This window comes from Triturus cristatus, chromosome 9 (genome assembly GCF_964204655.1).
Source record: "Triturus cristatus chromosome 9, aTriCri1.1, whole genome shotgun sequence".
NCBI classification, from domain to species: domain Eukaryota; kingdom Metazoa; phylum Chordata; class Amphibia; order Caudata; family Salamandridae; genus Triturus; species Triturus cristatus.
Window position 1 is genome coordinate 901,837,716 of NC_140592.1, and position 23,500 is coordinate 901,861,215.

The window sequence follows — 23,500 nt, forward strand, 5'->3', positions numbered from 1 at the left end:
TGCTTTAAGGCTTTTGCTAGTACCTGGAGCAATTCATCCTTGTTTTGCTCATAGATTAATTAACAAGCATTGAAAAGGCAATAGGCCTCGCCTTTTATTAAGTTAAAGCCATTTGCTTTGCTATAGAATACCATTAGCAAAGCAAATGGCTTTAACTTAATAAAAATCTTGCATTTATGCGAGTTTGAGCTATTGAAAGTGTTTGAAAAACATGGCCCCATAAAGATAAGAAAACCTTTTACCACAGACGTAAAGGAACCGAGCCAGTCCAACTGGGACGGCTCTAAAAGCGAAGAAAAGTGTACGTCACGAGACGCTCTTTTCCAATGGCTGGCCACCGTTTAGCATAAACGGTGACGCCAGCCAATGGAAAAGAGGGGCGGGGCTTAAAGCCCACTAGAGAAATCTAACCAAAACAATAAATCTCGCCAGCGAGAAGGCGCATATCTGCGCAGTCTTTCGCCAGGCGAGACCTAATAAAGGAGCTAATTCTTACCTTATTGTCGGATGATCCATCAGCTCCCTGCGGGGAACCCCCCAAATACCTGGAGACTGCATTCTGCCAACGAACACAGTACTTGCTTTGGTACTACCTCTCTCCAGTTTCTGGCGGGCTCTCTCTTGCCAGCCTCTGCTGCTGTCCCTTCCGAGACGCCTTCAGTGCACCTCCAATATTCATGACGGAAAAAATAATCTAAGAGCCTGCACACACAGGATGGGGGTTGTAGCCTCACCAGAGGGATCAGGTGTGGTTGTGTGTGTGTGTGTGTGGGGGGGGGGGAGGGGGGGGTTGTGTGTGGGGGGGTTGTGTGTTGGGAGGGTGCGCACGGGTGGCTGTGTGCGCGCGGGTGGCTGTGTGCGCACGTGGCTGTGTGCGCACGTGGCTGTGGTTGTGCGACAGTAATACTAAAAGCTTCTCAAAATAAAGGAACACAAACATCGAGTTTGTGGGAAGAGAAAGCACGTTGTAAGTCAAACGGGCGCAGCAAAGCATTAACAAAACAACAAAACAAACAAGATCACTTAGCGAAGAATGAGTGCTGATAATGGATAAACAGCCCATCATCTTAAGAGTTCAATTGCAGCCAATGTGCACTCAAACCTGCCCCCTCCTTGTGAGTTGCACCCCATATTTCATGAGTTGTAACTGCTGCACCCACCATAGCGCTTTGAGATCAAAAGCGCTACATAGGTCTAATCGATGAACCAGTCACCAACATGCTGTGCTTTTAAAGAGAATGTGCCAAAGGTTTCCAGCTTCCTCATCATGTCCTCATGAAAGCGCCAACGAAAGGACTCCCTGAATGGTGCAACGGACATGAAGCAGCCGCTGCGATCAGAAATAAACACTGAACGTTGTCCAGTTTCACAGTAACATTTCCTTAATGTTCTTTAAGTCACAAAACAGTAATACTAAAAGCATCTCAAAATAAAGGAACACAAACCGAGTTTGTGGAAAGAAAAAGCACATTGTAAGTCAAACGGGCGCAGCAAAGTATCAACACAACATGTTCTTTGATGTTCTTTGAACGAGAACAAAGGGGTGCCGCGAAAGTGTTCGCGGGCGAAAGTGATCGTGGGCACTTAATGAGCATGACTAGGTTTGCCTGCTTCAGCTCCTAAGAGCGAGCACATGCACTGTAGTTCTAGGCTGGCCATGGTAGCATTTTTTGAGCCCTCACAAAAAGTCTAGCCAGACCAGCGCATGCGCTGTGTCAGGAGAGACCTAAAAAAAATATATACAAAGCACTTTCCGACTCCAACCACTAGATGGAGGAATAGGCACAGTTTGTGAATTTAGAAGACGTCTATGCTGCAAAACCAGCAGCTCTGGAAACCCAACTCTGAGTCACCTTGGAGTGGGTGAATCAACAGCCATGCACCGGGCCGCAGGTGATAGCATGGGGAGCAGCAGCGTGTCTAGCAGCATTTGAGGGGTTGTTCACAGTGGAGTGGCGCACAGCCAGTGTCAGTGTACGACCAGGCCGCTGGCACGGTCCCCACAATAGGTGTCTGCGAGGGAAACCGTAGGGCAAATTTTCGGGCCCCTCCCTAGCCGCACCCGTACCTCACAAATGGCGCAGGCATGCGAGATCTGCAAAGCGGAGTTTTTCTCCCCAAGGGAGTCTGCCGGAAAGTCGGTGCTTCGGGAAAATGGGCAGAGTGGGACGAGCCCGTCATCAGCTGGAAGATTGGAGGGCGACAACATCGCGGCTCATCACTCTCAGCCTCCAGACGCAGTCCCGTAGTTTTTAGGGTGCCATCTTGGCTCACTGGCCCACGGGGACAAAACAGCACATATCTCAGCCACTCCTGATCGGGGAGAGGCGATAATTGGATCCAATTGATCCGCCTGCATTTCGATTGCGGGCCACTTATTTTTGGTGGGAATACAACGCGGCGAAGCGCCGCTCCGGAAGCCGGTGTGCAGGCTCATCACGGAGCTTCAGCTCCGAGCGGCCATCATGGCCACAGGCCCCGTACCTTTCCTCATTCCACAATTTTGGCGGTTTCTAAGTGCTGAAATAACAGGATTTATCACTACTCAATTCACGCTTAAATAATTGTGGGAATGCCCAGTGTTGCAGACATATTGGCGAAACGTTGGGAACATTTTGACAGAGGTGGTGGAGACAGACTTTGATTGACCCCAAATGGCTCCTACTGCGGATATCAAATGAGCAATCGTGGCCCAACTACACGAAAATATGGTTAAAACTAACAGCAGTACTCGCTAAACATAATATTGCTAAACAATGGGGGTGGTGGCCCTGCCTGAGGTGGCAAAATGGATCTCGGAACTCGACAGGTGTCAGCAAGCAGAGCACATGATTTATCAAAGCAGAGGGTGCCTGAATTAGAGAAAATATATGGTGTACATACCGAGGCAGATTAACTAAACGCAAAATGAGTGTGGGGGGGGGGGGGCTGAAATCGATGTTCTATGTCTAGGTTAATGTCTACAATGAAACTTAAAACTAATACATGTAACCTGTACTATGCTTCAATGAAAACAAGTGAATTGTTGAATTCTGAGCATGTTTAAAAAAAATACGTGCCCGTACAGGATCTTTAAAGATATCCTCTGTATGCCTCATCATGCCTTTAAGCATAGGGAGTGATTGACTGGACCTGTATGTGGACTCAAGCGTCTGAAATAAAAAGTGTTCTTCTAAGGACTCTTTATGTAATGCCACCCCATGATACTCTGCTGCTCTAGCAATGAGTTGTTAAGCCATATTATCGCCTGGAGGTCATGGCTTTGAGGGATACAAATCTGGGTCATTGTCGACAGGAGGGTCAATGGTGTAGTCATTCCATGGGTCTAAAGGCAAGTGTCCTCATCAATATGATCCCCTTTTGGATCTGTATGTGGAGATCCCTGAGGTGTTGTATGTAAGGGATCTTCAATTAATAAGTTTGGAGAAGATGGTGGAGAGCGTTGCGGGGCAGGATAAGCAGGGCAAGTAGCCATGTCTTTCTTCTTCAAAGAAATCTTGTAGGCAGGGTCCACTGTAGGAAGTTTGTTTTGATGGTGTTTTTAGCAGAAATATGTCCTGTATCAGGATTAATATGAAAAACATGTCTACTCAGGATCTAGTTTGGCCTTAAGAATGTCTAAAATTGGTTCTGAAGGCTCATATAGGCGGTCCTTGGTTTTTGGCATCGAAATAGACTTGGCCTTGGGAGAGGACTGTTTCGGCTCCGAAGCGTGTTTTTGTTTTGGAGATGACGGTTTTTGGCTCTGAACTAGATTTGTCCTTCGATCCTGATGGTTTCGGATCCGAAGATGATTTTGTTTGACTTGGTCCCGAGCCAGGTGGCTTGACCGTGTTTCAGTGTCGAGCCGGTAAGCGGGGCGTCGGAAACGATGTCTCAGTGCGACCTTGTCCGGAAGGCAGAGGTGGTGGCGAAGCCTTATGCTTTTGGAAGGGATTTTAGGGGGAAAACGGGTTTTCGGTGCTTACAGCACCTTGCCCCGGAGGCACATTTTCAGACTCTAGATCGATCTCGAGCTCAGGATCGGACTCTGACCAGAGAAGGACTCTTCTTCTGCGGCAGAGGCTTCGATCTCCTCTTGCTCGGATTCTTCCCCAAAGATATCCGGAATGTGTTGAATGCTTTGACGCTGCATTTCTCGTCGTCTAGCCCAACAATGACGTAGTCTTTTTGGACCGAGACGATTTACAAGCATTGCAGTCGTGCTCCGGAGAGAGAGGGACTAGTTGCAAACCTATGTTGGTCAGTGCGAGGGTACTTGGCGTGGCACCAAGGAAAGAAGTGGAATGGAGTCTGTTCCATCGGCAGAAGGCTGGCCTGACGTGCCTAGGCATGATGGAGAAATTGTTGACTGATTCGATACGCAGCGAACAGGGAAACGCTTATGAAAACAATACCGTTGATGGTCCAGTGGATTGCGCACCGCGGGGAACCTGAATAACGGTTTCGAACCGTAGCGCAGCAATTCAGTCCAAACCAGATGGCGAAAAAATAAAAAATAAATAACAATGGAGTCGATGTCCATGCGCACTATCATCGAAAGGAGGAGTCACCTTACCTCGTGACTTGAAAGACTTCTTCGAAGAAAAACAACTTGCAAACATTCGGACTTAACACAAGATGGCAGGAGTATGCAAAGCATGTGTATCTACAGCACACATGCCTTGAACATAAAAATAACTTTTTCAAAATTGGTCTCAAATTCTTCGAGTGTGTCATTTATCGACTGTGTTCAACCAATGCTTAAAACTACCCTCTGATGAACCTAAACTGCTCTCCCACACGACCACAAAAGAGAGCATTTAGGGTTATTAATTTTAGCCCTGTAAGCCAAAAAGGGTCGTTTAGCTTTTCTACACAGTGTACCTCATTTGTTATACTTCATAGCTTACCCCATCTAAAAAGTTAATGGCTGGCACAACAATTGGTGCACTTAGTCTACATGATGACAACCCATTGAACGCCTCATTGGATTATACTCGAGCATCATATCCAGAACATTAATGACAAACTAGCAAAATGATATACTACACAGGCCGTAACCAATTTAGTCTTAAACCCTATCATACACACGATCTAATATGCATGGAAGCGAGCCCACAAACTACTAAAAGTTTTAGCTGTCACCACTCCAAAGCAGTTACGGCATTATGCTTATATTACGGTAGGTGAGGAAGAAATCAACTTGTCTCTATGGCATCCGTGCAGTATAAGATACACTGATGAAATTATCTCAAAAGGCGCACTGAAAAAGTGCTCCGTCCATCATCTCCTTGTGTTTTTTCACCCTAAGTTGGCAGGGTATGCCCAGACGTGGGTTCCTTGCTCACTTTGCCACTGGATTCAAGCAAGCCTGGCTAATGAAGGGTGTTACCCAGAAACCGGTCCCAGGATGCTTGTTTCCGGTTCAGGGAAGACCTGGCTTAGCAGTTAGGGCTGGACTGTTCCCATGAGGCACAGGGTCAAGACTGATTTGCATATAGCTGGGTCTGTACTGAGGTGGCAAAGTGAGTTCAAGAATGATGATGGATTCAACCCAGACCGGTGAGTGTCTGAAAAGTTTCAGTGCTCCGTCCATCATTTCCTTGTGTTTGCACTGAAAACATTCCCTGACTGGCAGTGGGACTTTGATATCCCTAATATACAGAAAAGTATGTATTATCGGGAAGATTCCGATCACTTTAAAACACTCCCTATTACATACTATTTGCATACTTGGAAAGCTTTTGGTTTTCTTATAGCGGGGCTGTACTGTACATTGACTGACTGCTTCTCTACCTCCTCCTACCTAAATTCATGGTGGGAAACACAACTTTGCATGGAATTCTACAATGGGAACTGGGATATGCTTTTAGACGACTACAATACAGGGATCTGGGAATACCGCCCGAAATACAGTTTCTACAAAATCCTACACTGCTGGAATTGACCACCAGCGAAAGGTGCAGCTTAGTACCGACTCGCAGTGTTGGAGATTAGGGGAACAGGATAGTGATATTGTTCATGTATCGTGGGTATGTCCAATATTATTTATTTCTGTCCTTGAATAAGGGTTACTTGTTAAAAAAAACAATAGCTGCGAAGAGTTCAAGTTACTTATCGGTATATGATGGGGTTACAGTGCACTTGTGTTGTGTGACCGTGCTATATGCATTGTTAACTCAGGTAAAATCTCAATTAAAAAAGTAATGATAAAAGAAAGCTGGTTTCAGGAGATCTAATTCACAACAGGTGCATAAAACGTGGGGCACAGAATCAATACGCTGGAGCAAATGCAACAAATTTCCCAAAGGCTTTTCTCCAACCAACTCTGAACTCTAATAATGGAAAAAGATGGAAATGAAGACAAGGTACTCTGCACTGTTGTTGCAATTGTAAGCGATTTTATAAATACAAATCATTTAGGCAAATACATCAAAGAATATACAATCTAGCAATTCAAAAACTACGATTGATACAAAAGTCACCAATGCAGTCAAAATAATGTAGAATAACGTATACGACAACTATAACTACAAAAAAAGGAAAACTCACCCTTGGATCCCATACAGGCAAATTGAGATTGCATTCTTCTGGCTGTTTCAATAGCACTGGGTTTGGCCATTCCCTGTTAATCAGAGGGAAAATAGGCCAGATCAAATCAGTGGTCATTTTATTTTGACATATTTGAGTGACTCACATTTTGAAAGATGTGATGAACGTATAAGGATAGATATTTCAAACAAGCAGCAACACCCAAGTCAATTCCACTTGGTGACTTCAAAAGCTGCACTTTCCATAATATAAATGAAAAATAATTTCAAAATTGATAAATGATAAAAATGGCAAAGCTTTTAAAAGGCACTGCAATACATGGGAAATAAACCCTGAAAAACCTGCAATTTGAGACCACTGGCAATTAAAACAAGGATTGGTAAAGCCAATAGGTCTCTCCTCCCCTAGAATCAGTGCCGGTGCACATCCATATCTGCAATTGTAGGACGTTGCATGTGGAGCTCCGCCACCCACCCCAGCATCAGAAGCCCTTGATATGGAGAGACAGCAGCACTGTTAGGGGAGGAGAGCATGCACCACCAGGGAGGCAGAAGGGCAGCTACGCATAGGCACACCTGTGGCAGGTAACAGAGACCTATATGCAACTGCCCATGAATAGCAAGTAAATTGACATTAGCCATTGGGTTGCACAGTGTCAAAGCAGAGGGAGAAGACAACACACATACTTTGTAATAGCAGCGAAAACAAGTGCTGCTCTTACTAAGGAGGGTCTAAAGAGGTGTCTTAGAAGTAAAAGGGAGAGGAGTTGGCCTAACAGCTAGGGTGGTCGACCTCGAAGCTGGGGAACCAGGTTCGAGTCTCGGCAAGGACGCTCAAAATCCTGTAATTCAGGGCAAATCACTTAATCTTCCCGTGCCTAACAAAAATGAATGTGTCCTCATGTAACAACTGGAGCTCATGCAAAGAGCTCTGATACCCAATACCCTCTGTTCAAGCTCGCGCTGTAAAAATTTGTAAAATAAAAAAGGGACTTTGACAGGTACCTGAATGAGAATCTTGCCAAACTTACATCAGACTTTGGAAAAGATTAAGTCAGATATTCAGAGGATTAATCAGCATGTTGAGTCAGCTGAAAGTACACTGTACTTTTTGCTTGAAGCAGACTAACGTACCACCACAACAATTTGGCATCTTGAAAACCAAGCTAAAAACCTCATGCATAAATGCTAAGACACTGAAAATAGGTCTACATAAGACAATGTTCATGCTTAGAAACTGCAAGAGGGGACTGGGGTTGAAGATATCTTTGGACTTGCTGATTTGCACGAAAAGGAGACATTGCACAGGTCGAAAGCTGTTAAGAGGGAAATGAGACAGTTCAAGTCGTCCAGCTATCCTCTTGAAGAGTAGATAATGAAGCGAGCATGTCGAATACAATCATTACTGAGAGAATTTAATAAGATTCAGATTTGTCATTGATGGAGCTTTCTTGTGGCCCTGCAATACAAATGGAAAGATTTAGAAAAACAAATCTCTTCCGAAAAAGGCAAAGTACTACTAGACATTGCTGAAGATGATTCGAAATGGGAGCCTAGTGATCTTTGAGGACGAAATTAAGTTTGAACGAGCCAGGTCAACAGCTCACCAAGAATACCATTTTCAACATGTACAGAAGTTTTGGCTGGAGAACTGTGTCGATACTCGGGATGGAGGACCCAAGTGACTTCTGGGTGAGCCTTGGAAGGTAGTACAGGTGGGACTATCTTCAGCATATTTAAACTGGGTAAAATGACTAGTGGAATATTATTGCTATTAATTACTGAAATACATTTTACTATAGAATAGGTCAAGAAGTTAAGCAACTGGGGGAGGTTATGGACTGCTCCAATCATGGGTAGCGAGACAGCACCCAGAGAGCAACCATTGGAAAGAAAACACCCTACAGAAGACAGCCACAACCTACTCTGCGGTGATATAAGCAGGGTGACCAACCCTGTGAAAGTGTTCAGGAGGGACTTACAGTCTAGTTACTGATCTACTGTTTTTAACAGTTGTTGAAAGGGTAACGAGGTACGCTTTAATTCAGTATGTATCAATCAACAGTCATGAGGTACAAGAATATCCACACAAAAATAGATAATTGAATTTGAGATACAGGACCCAAAGGTTATTTTCCGTCAGGATATCCACTTAAGAGACATGGAGCAACTCAGGACGATCTCCCACAACTTTGAGACAGCACTGGTGGCTTACTATACAGGCGTGACTTGAATTGGACTTATCAAAGGATTAGGACAGGTAAGTAAGGGAGACAAATTCTGGTTACAATCAAGAAAGTAAGAACCTGTAAGCTCTGAATGTGTTACAAGAGTCCTTTATGCACACAATAAGCTACTAACTGATGCAGAGGGGTGGCACAAGGGGGCACTCTCAACATGGTTTAGTATACCAAAGAGGATAGGTAGCTCGACTACACACACAGCTTGGTAGCAACGCAAAAGCATCTAAAAGTCAAGAAAAGATCAAGTCTATAATTGTTGTTCACAGGCCCGCAGTTACTGCACCAGGATTGACTATTTGTATTCCAGGCTCCACTCCACGGAAAAGACGGAACAGATAAAGTAGAGTTGTCTTTATCAGACCACACACATTTCCTTGTGGAATGGGAAGGGGTGAGCCTCTCAGGCACTATGGAGCAAGACAAAATACCTAGCGCATATAGATGCATTTCCACAAAAGATCCAAAAATGTGTCAATAAGAATGACCCGGCCCACATTAAGCAATAAGTGTACTGGGATGCCAAAGTAAAACTTGTAATAATAGCACTCCCAGCAAGAGCTAATACAGAGAATGTATCCTGGAAGAATGCCTCACAGTATAAAAGAAACCGTGCTGGCACACAGGTGTCGGCATATGCCTTTAGGCCATAGTGTAATAGCCCACCTCTGAGGCCAGCTACAAGTGCGGAGGCTCTCTTCAGAATGAAAAACATCTATGAGCTCAGTAATAAAGAACGTGGGTCGCTGGGCCTGAGGATAAGAGCACAAAGAGAAAGTACATATCACTCAGTTAAGAAAACACCAATAAGTAGGTGAGGTAACAACAAGACTTGTTCTCTGCCTTCTATCAGCAACTCTGTATTTGGTGGATGGGTGGGGGCAACTGAATATCTCTAAAAAAAGCTTGACAAAATAACTGAACCCCAGAAATTCCTTAGGTAATCTGACATTTGACGCCAAATAAGGCTGCATACTCCGATGGCCTCACAGCTCAATTTCATAAAACCTTCAGCCCAAGTTTCACACTGGGCTCCTAATGTGGGAGGTGAAGTTCACTCTGATATCCAATCTAGGGAAAGATGCAGAAGACTACATCCTACTGAGGCACAGCCCTGTTCAACTTTGATACTAACTAGATCAGGTGGATTAGACAAAGGGACATGAAAAATAGCCCCCTATCAGAGATAAGGTGGAGGAAAGGAATCCTGGGTCTCCTAGTAGGGACGGTTGTAGAAAAAGTGCTTTATCAAGTGAAATCGGGATTTGTTTGGGTGGTTCTCCAAAGAGTTGGGCTAGGGCCAAAGATGAGACTACTATGCGCCAGAAGGACGTATCAAAGTTATCGGAGGTCTGTCTGACAGTTGGGTACTAGCTAGGGATGTACACACTCTTTTCACTTTAGTGGTGAACACCTTACTGTTCAGGGATGTACTAGGATTAAGGGCATATAATTTGGAGCAAAATAACAATTAGCCTGTTCACAGACTATGCCCTACTGGCCCGGTCAGAATCATGATTGCGATTCCAGACATGCTGGCACTCCTGGAATAGTTTGAAGGTTTGTCATGCTTTAGAGTTAGAGAAAAAAGTGGAAACCCTTAAGATTGCAATAGCTCTTAAAGAGGAACACCTTTCAAGTGGATGAAGTCTTTCTTGAGATGCGTGTCTAGCTTCCACTGAGTTTAAATAGTTCAATCAATGCTAGTTGGCCATTGCAGATTACTGCAGACGTGTCAAGATGGTGTTTCTATCATGCCTCCTTAGTCAGTCATATTAATGAGATAAAGATGAATGCCCAGCCTCAACTGTCATTTCCATTTCAGGCTTTGCCAACACCTATCAGGAATAGAGAAATTGTGGGGTACCAGCAACACATGTACGTTTGTCTGGGCAGGTGGCACAGCAAGTCTACGAGAACACTTGTAGCACCCAAACTAGAGGGAGGGCCAACCTGGCCAGGTCTCCAAAAATTATCTAGCTTTACATCTGTGAACTGTAATGAATTGGTCTGCTTAGGAAACAGATAAAAGTGTGGATTTTTAAGGAACGAGCACTTATTGGTAAATTATAACAGGACACAGCCTGGTTCATGGGGAAAAGGAGACCTTGGAATCTTTAGGTATGTGAGTTCCAGACAGTAACTGAAGGAAAGTGAAGCCAAACGAGAAACCACAAAACCAATTAACTGGCTGCAGTCCTTAATCAGAGACCGGAGCCTCAGAGAACGGACAGCAGCTCTATCAGCCTTAAAGCATTCAAGCGCAGTACCAAGTTTGTCACCAAAAAGAGGTCCAACAGTCAGCGGTGTCCAAGTCTATTACAATGATATTCATGAAGTGTCCTGGCCATCCTTGACCATTTCAGTAAAATTTACTTTTTGATGGCCCAGTAGTTGTGGCATATCCAACAGGGCCATGTCCCAAATGAACCTCATCAAGAGGCATGTGGCATTGAGAGATTTTAGGACCATACTCCCAGCAGAAAAGATTTTCTTACCCTATGCTTCCAATCATTTGGACTGCCTGTCCACTGATAAGTTCACAAATCCCTTGAAATTTGGTTTGGCCAAGTCTGTACCACCAAACTTTCAGGAGAAAGGTGGGCAGAGAGGAAAGCTGGATCTCCTGGGGCTGCACAGAACCTAATTACCACCAATCTGTTAACTGGAGGGTCCAAAGTCTGCTTCTAATGGTCTTCATACTAAGATCCAGCAAAGCTTCATTAAAAGGCAGCAGGGGGCATTGCTGATTTGCTACAGGTTGAAGCACCTCAGTAAGGAGGTTGGTCTTTATCTCAACAGCAGGCAAGGGTAAGTCTAATACCTCAGCCACGTTTTGGATCACAGCATGAAAAGAGGAAACTATAGTAATCAAACTATCTACAGTTCTACACCACTAGGTGACCAAAGGGCCCCCAAGGCCCCAGAGAGCCACAGCATCAGGTGGTAAGCACTGCACTTTTTCATGGTTATCAGCATCATGGACCACCATTGGATTTAAGCTGGGTTTGCCACTACTGTGTGGAAGCTGTCTGGGTTCGCCATTCAGCTTCTTCCTCTAAACGTTGAGCCTCACACCTGGAGTGAACAGCCACCTCTGTATCCTTCGGTGGGACTGTGTCTTGGGGCACTGGCACGGATAGCACTGAGCCTGGAGGAAGAAGGTTTCCCTCTGACACAGAGGGCAAAGTTGGCAGTTTATGTAGTCGTGCAGGCAGTTGTTGTGGAGGTGGCAGAGAAGGTACACATCTCGCAGACAGCTCCATATAAGAAAGCACTGGGGAAAAAGTGGACCTTGGCTTGATGTCGGGTGGAAGCCGCCAAAGAGGGAGCCCTAGGCCATTAAAACGTCATTGCATACTGTCCCATGGGGGTCAAAGGTGCACTAGAGGGAACGGATGCTCAAAAGTGCATTAAAAAAATGCAGCAGTGGCTGATGTGGTGCTGGAAGATTTGACTCCAAGGAAAGCACCAGCATAGGTGGAGCCATCAGTGCTGGATCTGCAAGAGCAATAGACTTCAACTCCAAGTCCAAAGAAGAATCCTCAGGAGATGGAGGATTACGAGATGTAGCTAGAGGAGAAGCAAAACACTGTTTAATGCTGCTTATGAGACTATGACTTTGAAGAGTGAGACTTTGTTAGAACCCTAACAAGGTCAACGCGGATCATCATCCTGGGCTCCAGCCATGAGGTGCTTTGTCTCCCTCACCTTACAACCTTTGGGTGTATACTGAGTCAGAAGTCACAGGAGCAAGAATCACGATCTAACTCACAACACAGCAAATAATGTGAAGATCTGTAATGGGCATTTGCCCATCACAATTCTGAAAGGGCTTAAAGCACAAACGCTTAGTGGGGACATCTCTAGCACTGCACCAAGAAGATTTGTGAGGAAACGAGTCCTGAGAAACCGTATGATAGAGAGCAAGCCATAGATCCCCAAAGTAGAACACATTATGGCTCCAATGAAGTCACATTAGTGTAGTTTAAGGCTTGTGTGTGAAACCCGCACCCCTTACCATTGTGGCGAGTTTTTCACAGTTTCTGGACTTAATCTAATACCAGAGATATTCAAAAGGTTAGAAATGTGGCGGTAGAAGCCTTCATCAAAATAAAATCTTCTTCCACTGTTAATGGCTGCATCTCACCGACTGTACAAGTGACTGCCACAAGAAAACCCACTTTCCATAAAACGTATAATATTGCACAGGAATTAAGTGGCTCAAATGGAGGCACCATAAGCTGCTTAATTACAAAATTAATGTTCCATGCATGGACCAATGGCGTTCTTGGAAGAGATTACTCTCCTTAGGCCCTTCATGAATCCTCTAATGACTGGAATTTAAGAGAAGAATGTGTTGCCTGTTTTTCATACAAGGATGTTGCCAAATGTAACTGAAGAGTATGCAAGTGATGTTTTCCACCAAAGCCTTGAGAGGTTCTAAGAAAGTGGATTTTGAAAGCAGTGTGGTTGTGAGATCGAACCACATAATGTCACAATCTTTATTTGGTCCAGTGTAGCTTCTTTAAAAAAAACTCCGCTCAGATCTGGGTAGTTGTGGCACAGAGCAGTCCGGCTTAATCAAAGGAACAAGTGTAAAGCATTTAGGAGTATCAAATCGGGTAAGTAAGGAACACAACAAAAATCCAGCACAGTTTACAAAAAAGGTTTATTTTTTAGCTTTCACCAAAATGACACATTTGTGAAGAGAAAAATACATGAGGAAATGTGGTTTCAATTTAATTTGGACAGAAAAGAAGTTCTGTAACCAGTAGATAGGAATATACAGGAGTACAATGTATTAAACCAGGTTTTATTAAAGATAGATTAAAGAAAGCAGCGTTCAGTTCCAAAATCCTACTCACACTGCAGGAAAGAAAGAACACTGTGCTGCATGCTGGGAATGGGGAGCTCCTTCGCTGCTGTAATGTAAAAGGAATATGCTACTTACCAGTATGCGTCTGTTCTTGGCATGTAGAGCTGCAGATCTACACACTTGTGCATAGATCGCCGTCTGGTGTTGGGCCCGGATGTTTGCAGTTTGTTTTTCCTCTTGGAAAGTCATGAGGTCGGTGACTCCTCCTTTGGATCGTATTGCGCATGGGCTTCGGCTCCATCCTCAGATTGTTTTTCGCCAGCAGGGAAAGATGGAGCGTAGTAGTAACAGTGAAGATGCCCATGTGTGTGTTATCTAAATAAGATAAACTGGGACAGATACAGATAGCTGGGGAGGCGGGTGGGAGTGTGTAGATCTGCAGCTCTACATGCCAAGAACAGATACATACTGGTAAGTAGCATATTCCGTTAGAGGCATATGAGCTGTAGATTACACATTTGTGCATAGATTATATAGCAGTACCCACCGTTAGCGGCGACCACCCGTATCTGTTGCAGTGGTTTGAAATAATGTTTTGAGTACAGCCTGGCCCACACTAGTTTGTTGCTTAGTTTGCGCATCTACACAATAGTGTTTGGTGAAAGTGTGCGGTGTTGACCATGTAGCTGCTTTGCAGATATCATCTAATGGGATGTTCCCTAAGAATGCCATGGAAGCCCCTATTTTTCGTGTAGAATGGGCTTTAGGGGGAATGGATAGCGTTCGCTTTGCTTTGTGGTTGCAGATTTGAATGCATTTTACAATCCACCTAGCTATCCCTGATTTTGAGATGGGGTTGCCTTTGTGTGGTGGAGAGAAAAACAGTTGTTTGGTCTTACGGAAAGGTTGTGTCCTTTGGATGTAGTAGAGTAAGGCTTGTTTGACATCTAGTGTGTGAAGAGCCCTTTCTGCAACGGTCTGTGGTTGCGAGAAAAATACCGGTAGTTCTACTGTTTGGTTTAGGTGAAAAGGAGAAATTACTTTAGGGAGGAATTTTGGGTTGGTACGGAGAACAACCTTGTTGTGGTGCATTTGGAGAAAAGGTTCTTGAATGGTAAGTGCTTGTATCTCACTGACCCTTCTAAGGGAAGTGATGGCTACAGGAAAAGCGGTTTTCCATGTTAGGAATTGTAGTTCGCATTTGTGCAGAGGTTCGAAGGGAGGCCCCATTAGCCTTGTGAGAACGATATTTAAGTTCCACACAGGTGAGGGTGGCACTCTGGGGGGAATTATTCTTTTAAGGCCTTCCATGAAGGCTTTAATGGCAGGTACTCTAAAGAGTGATCGATGTTGCCTGTTTTGTAGATAAGCTGCAATAGCTGCGAGGTGTAGTCGAATGGACGTATAGGTTAGATTGCACCTTTGTAGGTGGAGTAAGTAGCCTATGATGTGTTGAATGGACACGTCCAGTGGATTGATGGTGTTATGGCAATAAACAACAAAACGTTTCCACTTGGCGGCTTAGCACGCTCTAGTGGTAGGTCTTCTAGCTTCTCTAAATGACGTTAATACAGTCAAGGGGAAGATTTAGGTACCCGAATTCTAGGATTTCAGGAGCCAGATCGCAAGGTTGAGCTGAGCTGGGTCCGGGTGTCTGATCTCTCCATGGTTCTGGGTTAAGAGGCGTGGGAAGAGGTGTCGTTTTTGGTGCGGTACTACAGATCGTTCCAGCAGTGTGGTATACCACGGTTGTCTGGCCCACTTTGGAGCTACTAGGATTAGTGTTGTTGTAGTTTGCGCACCACTAGGGGAATGAGTGGGAGAGGCGGAAAGGCGTACGCAAATCTGCCTGACCAGTTCATCCATATCGCATTTCCTTGGGACAATGGGTGTGGTATCTAGCAGCGAAGCTTGGGCATTTGGCGTTTTCGTGGATGGCGAAGAGGTCTATCTGTGGATGCCCCCACATTTGAAAGTACGAGTGAAGAACTTGCGGGTAAAGCTCCCACTCGTGGATCTGTTGTGTCTGCTGAGCAGTACTGCCACTGTGTTTTGGACTCCTGGGACATGCTGAGCTAGGAGAAAGATTTTCTGAGGTATTGCCCATCTCCATATGCTCCGTGCTAGTTGAGAGCTGTGGAGAGTGTGTGCCGCCTTGGTTTTTAATATAATACATGGCTGTCATGTTGTCTGTGCGGATCAGGACTGCCTTGCCTGAAATTTGGGTTTGAAAAGATTTTAGGGCTAAGAAGATTGCTAGTAACTCCAGATGGTTGATATGGAGTAACTTTTGTTGAGGTGTCCACTTGCCCTGTATGGTGAGATGTAATAGAGGAGCTCCCCAGCCGGAGAGCGATGCGTCCGTTGTCAGTACTATTTGAGGAACCGGGTCCAGGAACGGTCGACCTTTGGAAAGGTTTGTGGTGTTCCACCACTGCAGAGAGCGATGGGTGCGACCGTCTACCAACACCAGATCTGTTAATTGACCCTGGGCCTGGTTCCATTGTTGCGCTAAGCACTCTTGGAGAGGACGCATCTGGAGTCTTGCGTGAGGTACTATGAAGATGCAAGAGGCCATCATCCCCATTAGTTGCATAAACACTCGAGCTGGAAGGGAGTGTTGTGCTATGAATTTTGTGCGTAGAGTCTGAATGCTTGCAATCCTGGCAGGATTGGGGTAGGCTAGCGCTCGAGGGGTCTATGGTTACAAACCAAAACTGGGTCCTGGCTCAAAAAGCTCAGCTGGACTGAGCCCAATTAACAGAAAAAACAGAACATACTGTCCAGGCTGAGAATCACTACAACCAATCCCTTATTATAACTCCTATCATGAGAAGTAAAACATGAAAGTAGGGCTTTTTGAATTTCCTTTTGCTTAGAAGAACATTTATTGTTTATTTCTCATTTTTCTCTTTTTGTGCGTTCAACAATTGTTCATTGCACATTCACATTTTACAAAAAACATCATGGTATATATACAAATGTATTAAACAACACTACACGATAGTCTTGATCCCCTGTGTAGAGGTTTCAAACTGCATTCATTCATCAAACATTCATGGCCGATTCATTCATACACACACTCGACATACACTGAACAAAGCGGTCCTAATGACACCTCTCCTTTTGGAAAAAAATTCACTAACATACTCTATATATGTCATAATACTTTTTCTTTTTTTATACAATGAAAATCCAAAAGAACGTTTTTAGTAGGAGCCTCTCAAATGGGTGCAAAAAGGACCAATCTGGTCGACGCGTTTCGAACATCTATCTTTTGAGGTTCTCTTCAGGACCAACCAATTTCTGTAGCAAAAAAACAACAAACCCTCTTTAGATAATTAGAACAACTCAGGACCTCTAGAGAACCATCATTGACTGAGCTCACCCACCTTAGAAAAGTGCATAAATGGGGAACCTTAACTATCCGTGACTCATCCAACTCGCCCTGGGGCTGTGAAAAACAAATAGAACCCACTTATATCATCATTCTTTCTGTTAAAAACGTTTACAAGACAAACATAGAAACAACTGTAAGCGTCCATTTGGCTCACCCTTTGAAGTGAATCTGTTATCGTGATGGGACAGCCGAGTCCTACAAGAGATTATAGACTTGTGTCAGCCGGAGTATAACTGGGTCCCCCCGATCTCTTACTCTTGTAATGAATACAATATTGGCTTACCCAATTGTGAGACGGCTGTCTCCTTAGCCGGCTACCTTGGAGGACAAACTTCTTTTCTACCTAAGTGCGAAATGAACACTATTTGGTATCCTCTTTACGATCTAAACGGACTGCGCAAAAATAACACCAAGTCAAACCAGAAGCGGCCGCTTACCTATGTAAGTTTGCGTAATCGTGTCACGTTGAAATCCCGTGCCGGCATCTAAAACAAAAAGGCGTAAGATATCGCCATTAGTTGTGCTCGGCTAGTAATATCCATGGTGTCTACGGAGCCGTCAAAAGAATGTAAAAACCGCTCACCGAGATAACTTCACTCCTCCAGCGTTTCGCGGCTCCGTTAGTCTGTCAGTGATGCTTCAGGAAGCACTGAGGCGTGTAACGGCTGATTCCTCCCGGGTCATAAACTGCTGATGGCTCATGGGAATTGTAGTCTAATATGCCGATAGTTCAGAGCGGGGTGGGATTTCGGGTTTCTTGATGGAAGGCTGATTTGCCAACTTTCTTAAACAGTACCTCTATGGCATGACACCATCATTAGTTCGGAAAAAGGAAAAAGGCACGCGTGATGCGGAAAAGCCTGTTAGACTTCGGTAGTACAGTTGAACAAGTGGTCACATGGCATAAAAGGAAGACCTCAAATAAGGGCATCATAATGTTGTGAATTACACGGTCTATAACATTGGTCTAAATATCTCCGCTATCTCATTTAAACCATTGGTTGCCGTATTGAATTTCATAATGAGTAATGCTTCGCGCTGACTCAAATGGCCCTCCAAATCCCCCCCACGGGGGTCTCTCTCAATTTTAGACAGCACTGTCCATTTAAAGTCTTCCTCCCTGTGTGTTTTTGTCACCCAGTGGCTAACTAGTGGAGCATTTTCCACTCGTCGTCGAATCCTCGACTTGTGCTGGGTGATGCGCTGCCGTACCTCCTGGGTGGTCTTTCCGATGTAAAGCTTTGGACATGGGCAAGTTACTGCATAAACAACATTCCTAGTTTTACAGTTTGTAAATGCCTTATGCTTCCAATGGATATGGTTGAACATGAAGGCATCTCCTTCAATGGTTTGATCACAGCATGTACAGGTACCACATTTGTGGTGCCCAACAATTGGTGGTAGATCTAGCATACTTCTCAGAGTCGGGGTCTGCTGTTTCGGTAAAGCCGCTCTCACAATATAATTGGCTATACTTTTCTCTTTTTTATATGCAAAAAGAGGAGGAATAGAAAATTCCTCATGGAGATCTTTGATCAAATGCCAATTAGTGAGGATCAGTTTTCGAAGTTGATGTGTGTTAGGGCAAAACGTAGTGACACAAACTGGTCTATTGGCCATTTTCTTTGTTTTTTGCTCCAACAGTGTTTCCCTTGGTGTCCACCATGCTCTCTTAAGGGAATGTTTCAGTAACTTTTTCGGATATCCCCTCACCAATAAGCGATCTTTCAGTTTGTTCGCATGAGCAAAGTATTCCTCTTTATTTGAACAGTTCCTGCGAATCCGCAGGAACTGGCCGTACGGCAAATTCTGTCTCAGACTTCGAGGATGGTTGCTGGTGTAATGGAGCGCCTTGTTCCTATCAGTCGATTTTCTAAAAAGTGTGGTCTCTAGATGTCCATCCGATGCCTCCACTTTTACATCCAAAAATGTGATTGATTCGTTTGATGACGAACAACTGAACTTAATGTCATTAGACCGTCCGTTAAGCCATCCTACGAACTCATCCAGTGATTGTTGTGTGCCTGACCAGATTAAAAAGATGTCATCAATGTATCGCATGTAACTAGAAATGTTTGCCGAGTACGGGTTGTTATATATGAAATTATTTTAATATAGGCCCATATAGAACACCGCTAGTTCCGGGGCGAAGGGACACCCCATAGCCACGCCTTTTGTTTGGAATAAGAACTGTGAGTCGAATGTAAAATAGTTCTTGGACAATGAAAATTTGGCAAGTGCCAAGATAAATTCCATGGGTACTTGGACCGGCTGTTCTCTTTTGCCCAAGAACCACTCTAAGGTCTCTAATGCTTGGTCCTGGGGAATTTGGGTATAAAGTGATACTACGTCCAGTGTGACCATCAGTTGTCTTGTGTTGTCAAATCGGACGGGTGCTATTCTGTTTAGGAAGGCTGTGGTATCTTTAAGGTGGGCCGGAATTTCACCAATGAAAGGTTTCAGGAAGAAGTCAATATATTGAGCCACTGGCTCAATAAGTGACTCACAACCTGACACAATCGGTCGGCCTGGGGGGTCAAGTTCGCTTTTATGTAATTTGGGCAGAACATAGAAAACAGGTGTTCTAGGGTTCTTATTCTGTAAAAAAATTCGTTCTTTTGGACCAACAAAACCTTGTGTGAACCCTTCTTCGATGATTTGGAATAGTTGGTTTTGTAATTCCTTTGTTGGGTCCTTGGGAATTTTTCGATAGCAATCAACATCTTCTAACTGGCGTAACACCTCTTTCTTGTATTTATTCACATCCCAAATCACAATTGCACCCCCTTTATCCGCCTGTTTGACCACTACCGATCTGTCATTCTTGAGGTCCATCAAAGCATCTTTCTCTTGTTTGGCTAAGTTGTACTTAACGTAGCCTCTTTTGCCTTCCATTGCCTGTATCCCAGATAGAACGGTTCTTTCAAAGGTACTGATTTCTTTAGGTATTTTGGGGCCTGAAGGGCAGAAAGAAGATTTTCTCCTCAGTCCTGTTAACTCTGTTGTGGCAACTTCAGTGGAGTCCGAAAAAAACGTTTTAAGACGAATTTTGCGGCAAAACTCCATTGTTTCCAACTTCATTTTCACAAAGTCTGTTGGTCTAGATGGAACAAAGCTTAATCCTTTCTCTAGTATTGACATTTCAGCTTCTGTTAGAATTTTATCAGACAGGTTGAATATCGGCGAGGAAACTAGCTCCTGTAGTACTGTCGTCGTGTCCTCATTTCCCATGGTTGGGAATATCGTAAGCGTCCTCTGCCTTGCCGTTGGCCTCGGGCTAAAAAATTTACCCCTTGGTTTGATATTTGTGGATCCTGATTTTGTTGATTTAGCCTTGGATTTTGATTTGCCCTGGTGTTGGCGTCCGTTTCCTCACCAGAGGACGATGATGATTCCGAGAAGGTGATGAATTTATTTCGCGACCGGCCTCGATAATTCTGAAGATAGTTTCTTGAATTGTTTTTGGTGTAGAAATCTTTATTTAGATAAGGATAAGTTGATTCCAACGAAAAATTATTCGAGGTACCGAGGTATTGTTTTATGTGGGATGATTGTAGATGAGACTTCTGGTGGTTTACTGTGAAGCCCAGTTGGTGGAGTAGCTGAATAGTGGTGGACGTGTGTTGTACACACTGATTGTATGACCTGGCTTTTATCAGCCAGTCGTCTAAGTATGGGAAGACGTGAATGTGTTGTCTTCGCAAATGTGCTGTCACCACTGCTAGGCACTTGGTGAATACCCGTGGCGCTGTTGTGACTCCGAACGGGAGCACTTTGAATTGGTAGTGTTGTCCGTCCACTACAAATCTGAGGTACTTCCGGTGAGCTTTGTGCACTGGAATGTGGAAATAAGCGTCTTTTAGGTCTAAAGTGGTCAGGAAGTCGTTTTGAGAGAGGAGCGGAAGTACCTGCTGAAGCGTCACCATATGAAAAGGGTCTGAGTGTATGTATGTGTTTAGGGGCCGGAGATCTAGGATGGGTCGAAGAGTCTGGTCCCTTTTTGGTATGAGGAAATATAGGGATTAGACTCCCATATTTTGTTGGTTGGTAGGAACGGGTTCTATTGCCCGTTTCTCTAGGAGGGAGATTACCTCCTGCTTTAGGAGTATTAGATGTTCGTGTGACATTGGGCGTTGTCTGGGTGGAATGTTTGGGGGGGTAGATATTAGTTCTAAGCAGTAGCCTGACCGAATTATCTGTGTTACCCATTTGTCTGAGGTGATGGTAGCCCAGACAGGAAGGAAATGTTGGAGTCTGCCCCCAACCGGAGTGGAATGGTCTGGGGGGAGCTGGGGGGGGTCATTTTATAGGCGGTGTGGCAGAGTGGGCGGTGTTTGTTTTGCCTCTGCCTTTATTATTGTTACCCCTATAGCCGCCTCTTTGATAACCCCTTGTGAAGGTGGACTGAGTAGGGGATTTGTATGAAGTGTACGCGGTGTCCGAGGAGTAGCCTCTAGACGTACTTCGAAAGGAAGAGCGGCGAAAGGAGCGTCTAGGAGGGTGTGACTGCAAGGCTCCCATGGATTTTGCCGTATCAGTATCCTTTTTCATTTTTTCTAGGGCCTCATCCACCTTTGGGCCAAATAGATGTTCTTGGTCAAAGGGATAGTTAAGGATGGAGGCTTGTACCTCCGGTTTAAACCCTGATATTCTTAGCCAAACATGGCGACGGAGGAGGACGCTGGTATTGATGGCCCTGGAAGCTGTGCCTGCTGCATCTAGGGCACAACGTATGGAGGTGTTAGTAATAGTTTTACCTTCCTGAATTAGTTCGTTGGCCCTAGCTTTATATTTTTCAGGGGGGTGGTGCATTATGCTTTCTAACTCGTCATAATGTGCGCTGTCATATCTGGCCAATAGCGCTTGAGTATTGGCGATACGCCATATATTGGCTGCTTGTGATGCAGTACGCTTTCCTGATGCGTCCAGTAGTTTTGACTCTTTGTCAGGTGGTGGTGCTTCGCCTGACGCCTGAGAGTATGCCCTTTTACGTGCGGTGGATACCACTAGAGAATCTAGTGGCGCTGGCCCTCTGATGTAGGAGGGATCTATGGGGGCAGATTTGTATTTTTTCCTCGATGCGCGGGTTAATGACCCTGGTCCTAACTGGGTCCTTAAAAAAAGTCTGGCGCATGCTTTACCACTCCTTTGAGCATAGGAAATATGGAGGTGGACCTATGTGTGGTGTTGAATGTGTCGAGGAGGAAATCTTCCTCCACGGGGTCGGTATGCAAGTCTACCCCGTGATAGTGTGCCGCCCTTTGCAGTAAATGGTTGAACCCCAATGAGTCTTCCTGTGGAGATGGTCTGGAGGGATAAAGATCGCCTTGTGGGACGTTGGGGATATCAGGGATATTGTAATCGTCCCATGGGTCTGGGCATCCTGTAGGGGTGGGGTCCCCTGTGGGTAGGTCCTGGGGCGCATCCCCTATGTCATCATATGTGTCCCCGTGATAATCATCGTGTGGAGAAGGGGTCGAGAAGGTGGGGGGTGGAGGAGGTGGAAGAGGTGGGGAAGGTATTCTGAACGGAGAGGTAGCAGAGTCATTCCTCTTTGGAGGTGGAGCAGGCTTCTCCAAATGTCTTTTTGGTAGTGAGTGTCAAATGTCCAGTTTTTGGATCCTTGGTGATTGTTTTTTGCAAGGGATCCGGTGTAAATAGGTCTGGTGAGATTGGTCTGTCCGTCGGCGCCGGAGGCGTTGGGGCCGGTTCGTTGTTTGGAAACCGGTTTGGGAACCTCCGGACGCTTGGTCGCCGCCGAGATGGGTTTCGGCTTCGAAGTGTCGGTGGCCTTGTGTGCTTTGGTCGGCACCAAAGGTGGTGTCGGTACCGAAGAGCTGGGTTTCGACCCAGAGTGCTTCGGTGCAGGGCTCGGTGTCGAGATGGAGGTCAGCTTCTTTTTTGGTGCCGAAGCGTGTTTATCGGCACCAACGGTAGGCTGGCTCAAGCCAGAGCCGCCGGAAGGCTTGCTTGGATTCTTTACCGGGCCCGGAGGTGCGGTGTTGGAAGCAGTGTCCTTGGTCTTGCCTAGGCCCGGAGCCGAAGGCGTGACCGGAGCCTTTTTCGGTGCCGGCAAGGGTGGGTGGGGGGAGGATCAGTACTCATGACCCTCTGCGCCGGGGTGATGTCCTCCACATCTGAGTTGTCGGCTTCGGAAGTGCTGACGAGGCCCTCATCGGTGTAATGCTGTTCTGGAGCGTCGATGCCTTCTCCGAAGATGTCGTCCGGAATCGTCGTTGAGGAGTGCGCCATGGTTATTCTGGCTCTTCAGTCCCGAATAGTCTTTTTGGACCGGAAGGACCTACACGCCGGACAGTCTCTAGCTTCGTGTTCAGGGGAGAGGCAGAGATTGCATACCTCGTGGAGATCGGTGTGGGGAAATTTGGACCCACATCGAGGGTACTTTTTAAATTGAGTCATTTCCATTAGCCAGGACCGGAGCTTGGAGAGGCCCGAAGGCCGCCGTCGACGACTGGAACCGAAGGTCGGTGCCGATGAGAAGGCGCGT

At 45.3% G+C, this 23,500-nt stretch overlaps 1 protein-coding gene across 1 annotated transcript in view; it reads right to left on the reverse strand.

Annotated features, from left to right (window-relative positions):
• The window catches only part of PAPOLA (poly(A) polymerase alpha), an 868,351-nt gene that overhangs the window by 671,060 nt on the left and 173,791 nt on the right, over nt 1-23,500 (reverse strand). Inside the window, exon 10 of the mRNA XM_085626434.1 lies at nt 6,535-6,607. Coding sequence (XP_085482560.1) covers nt 6,535-6,607 — 73 coding nt within the window. The remainder of the gene's footprint in view (nt 1-6,534; nt 6,608-23,500) is intronic.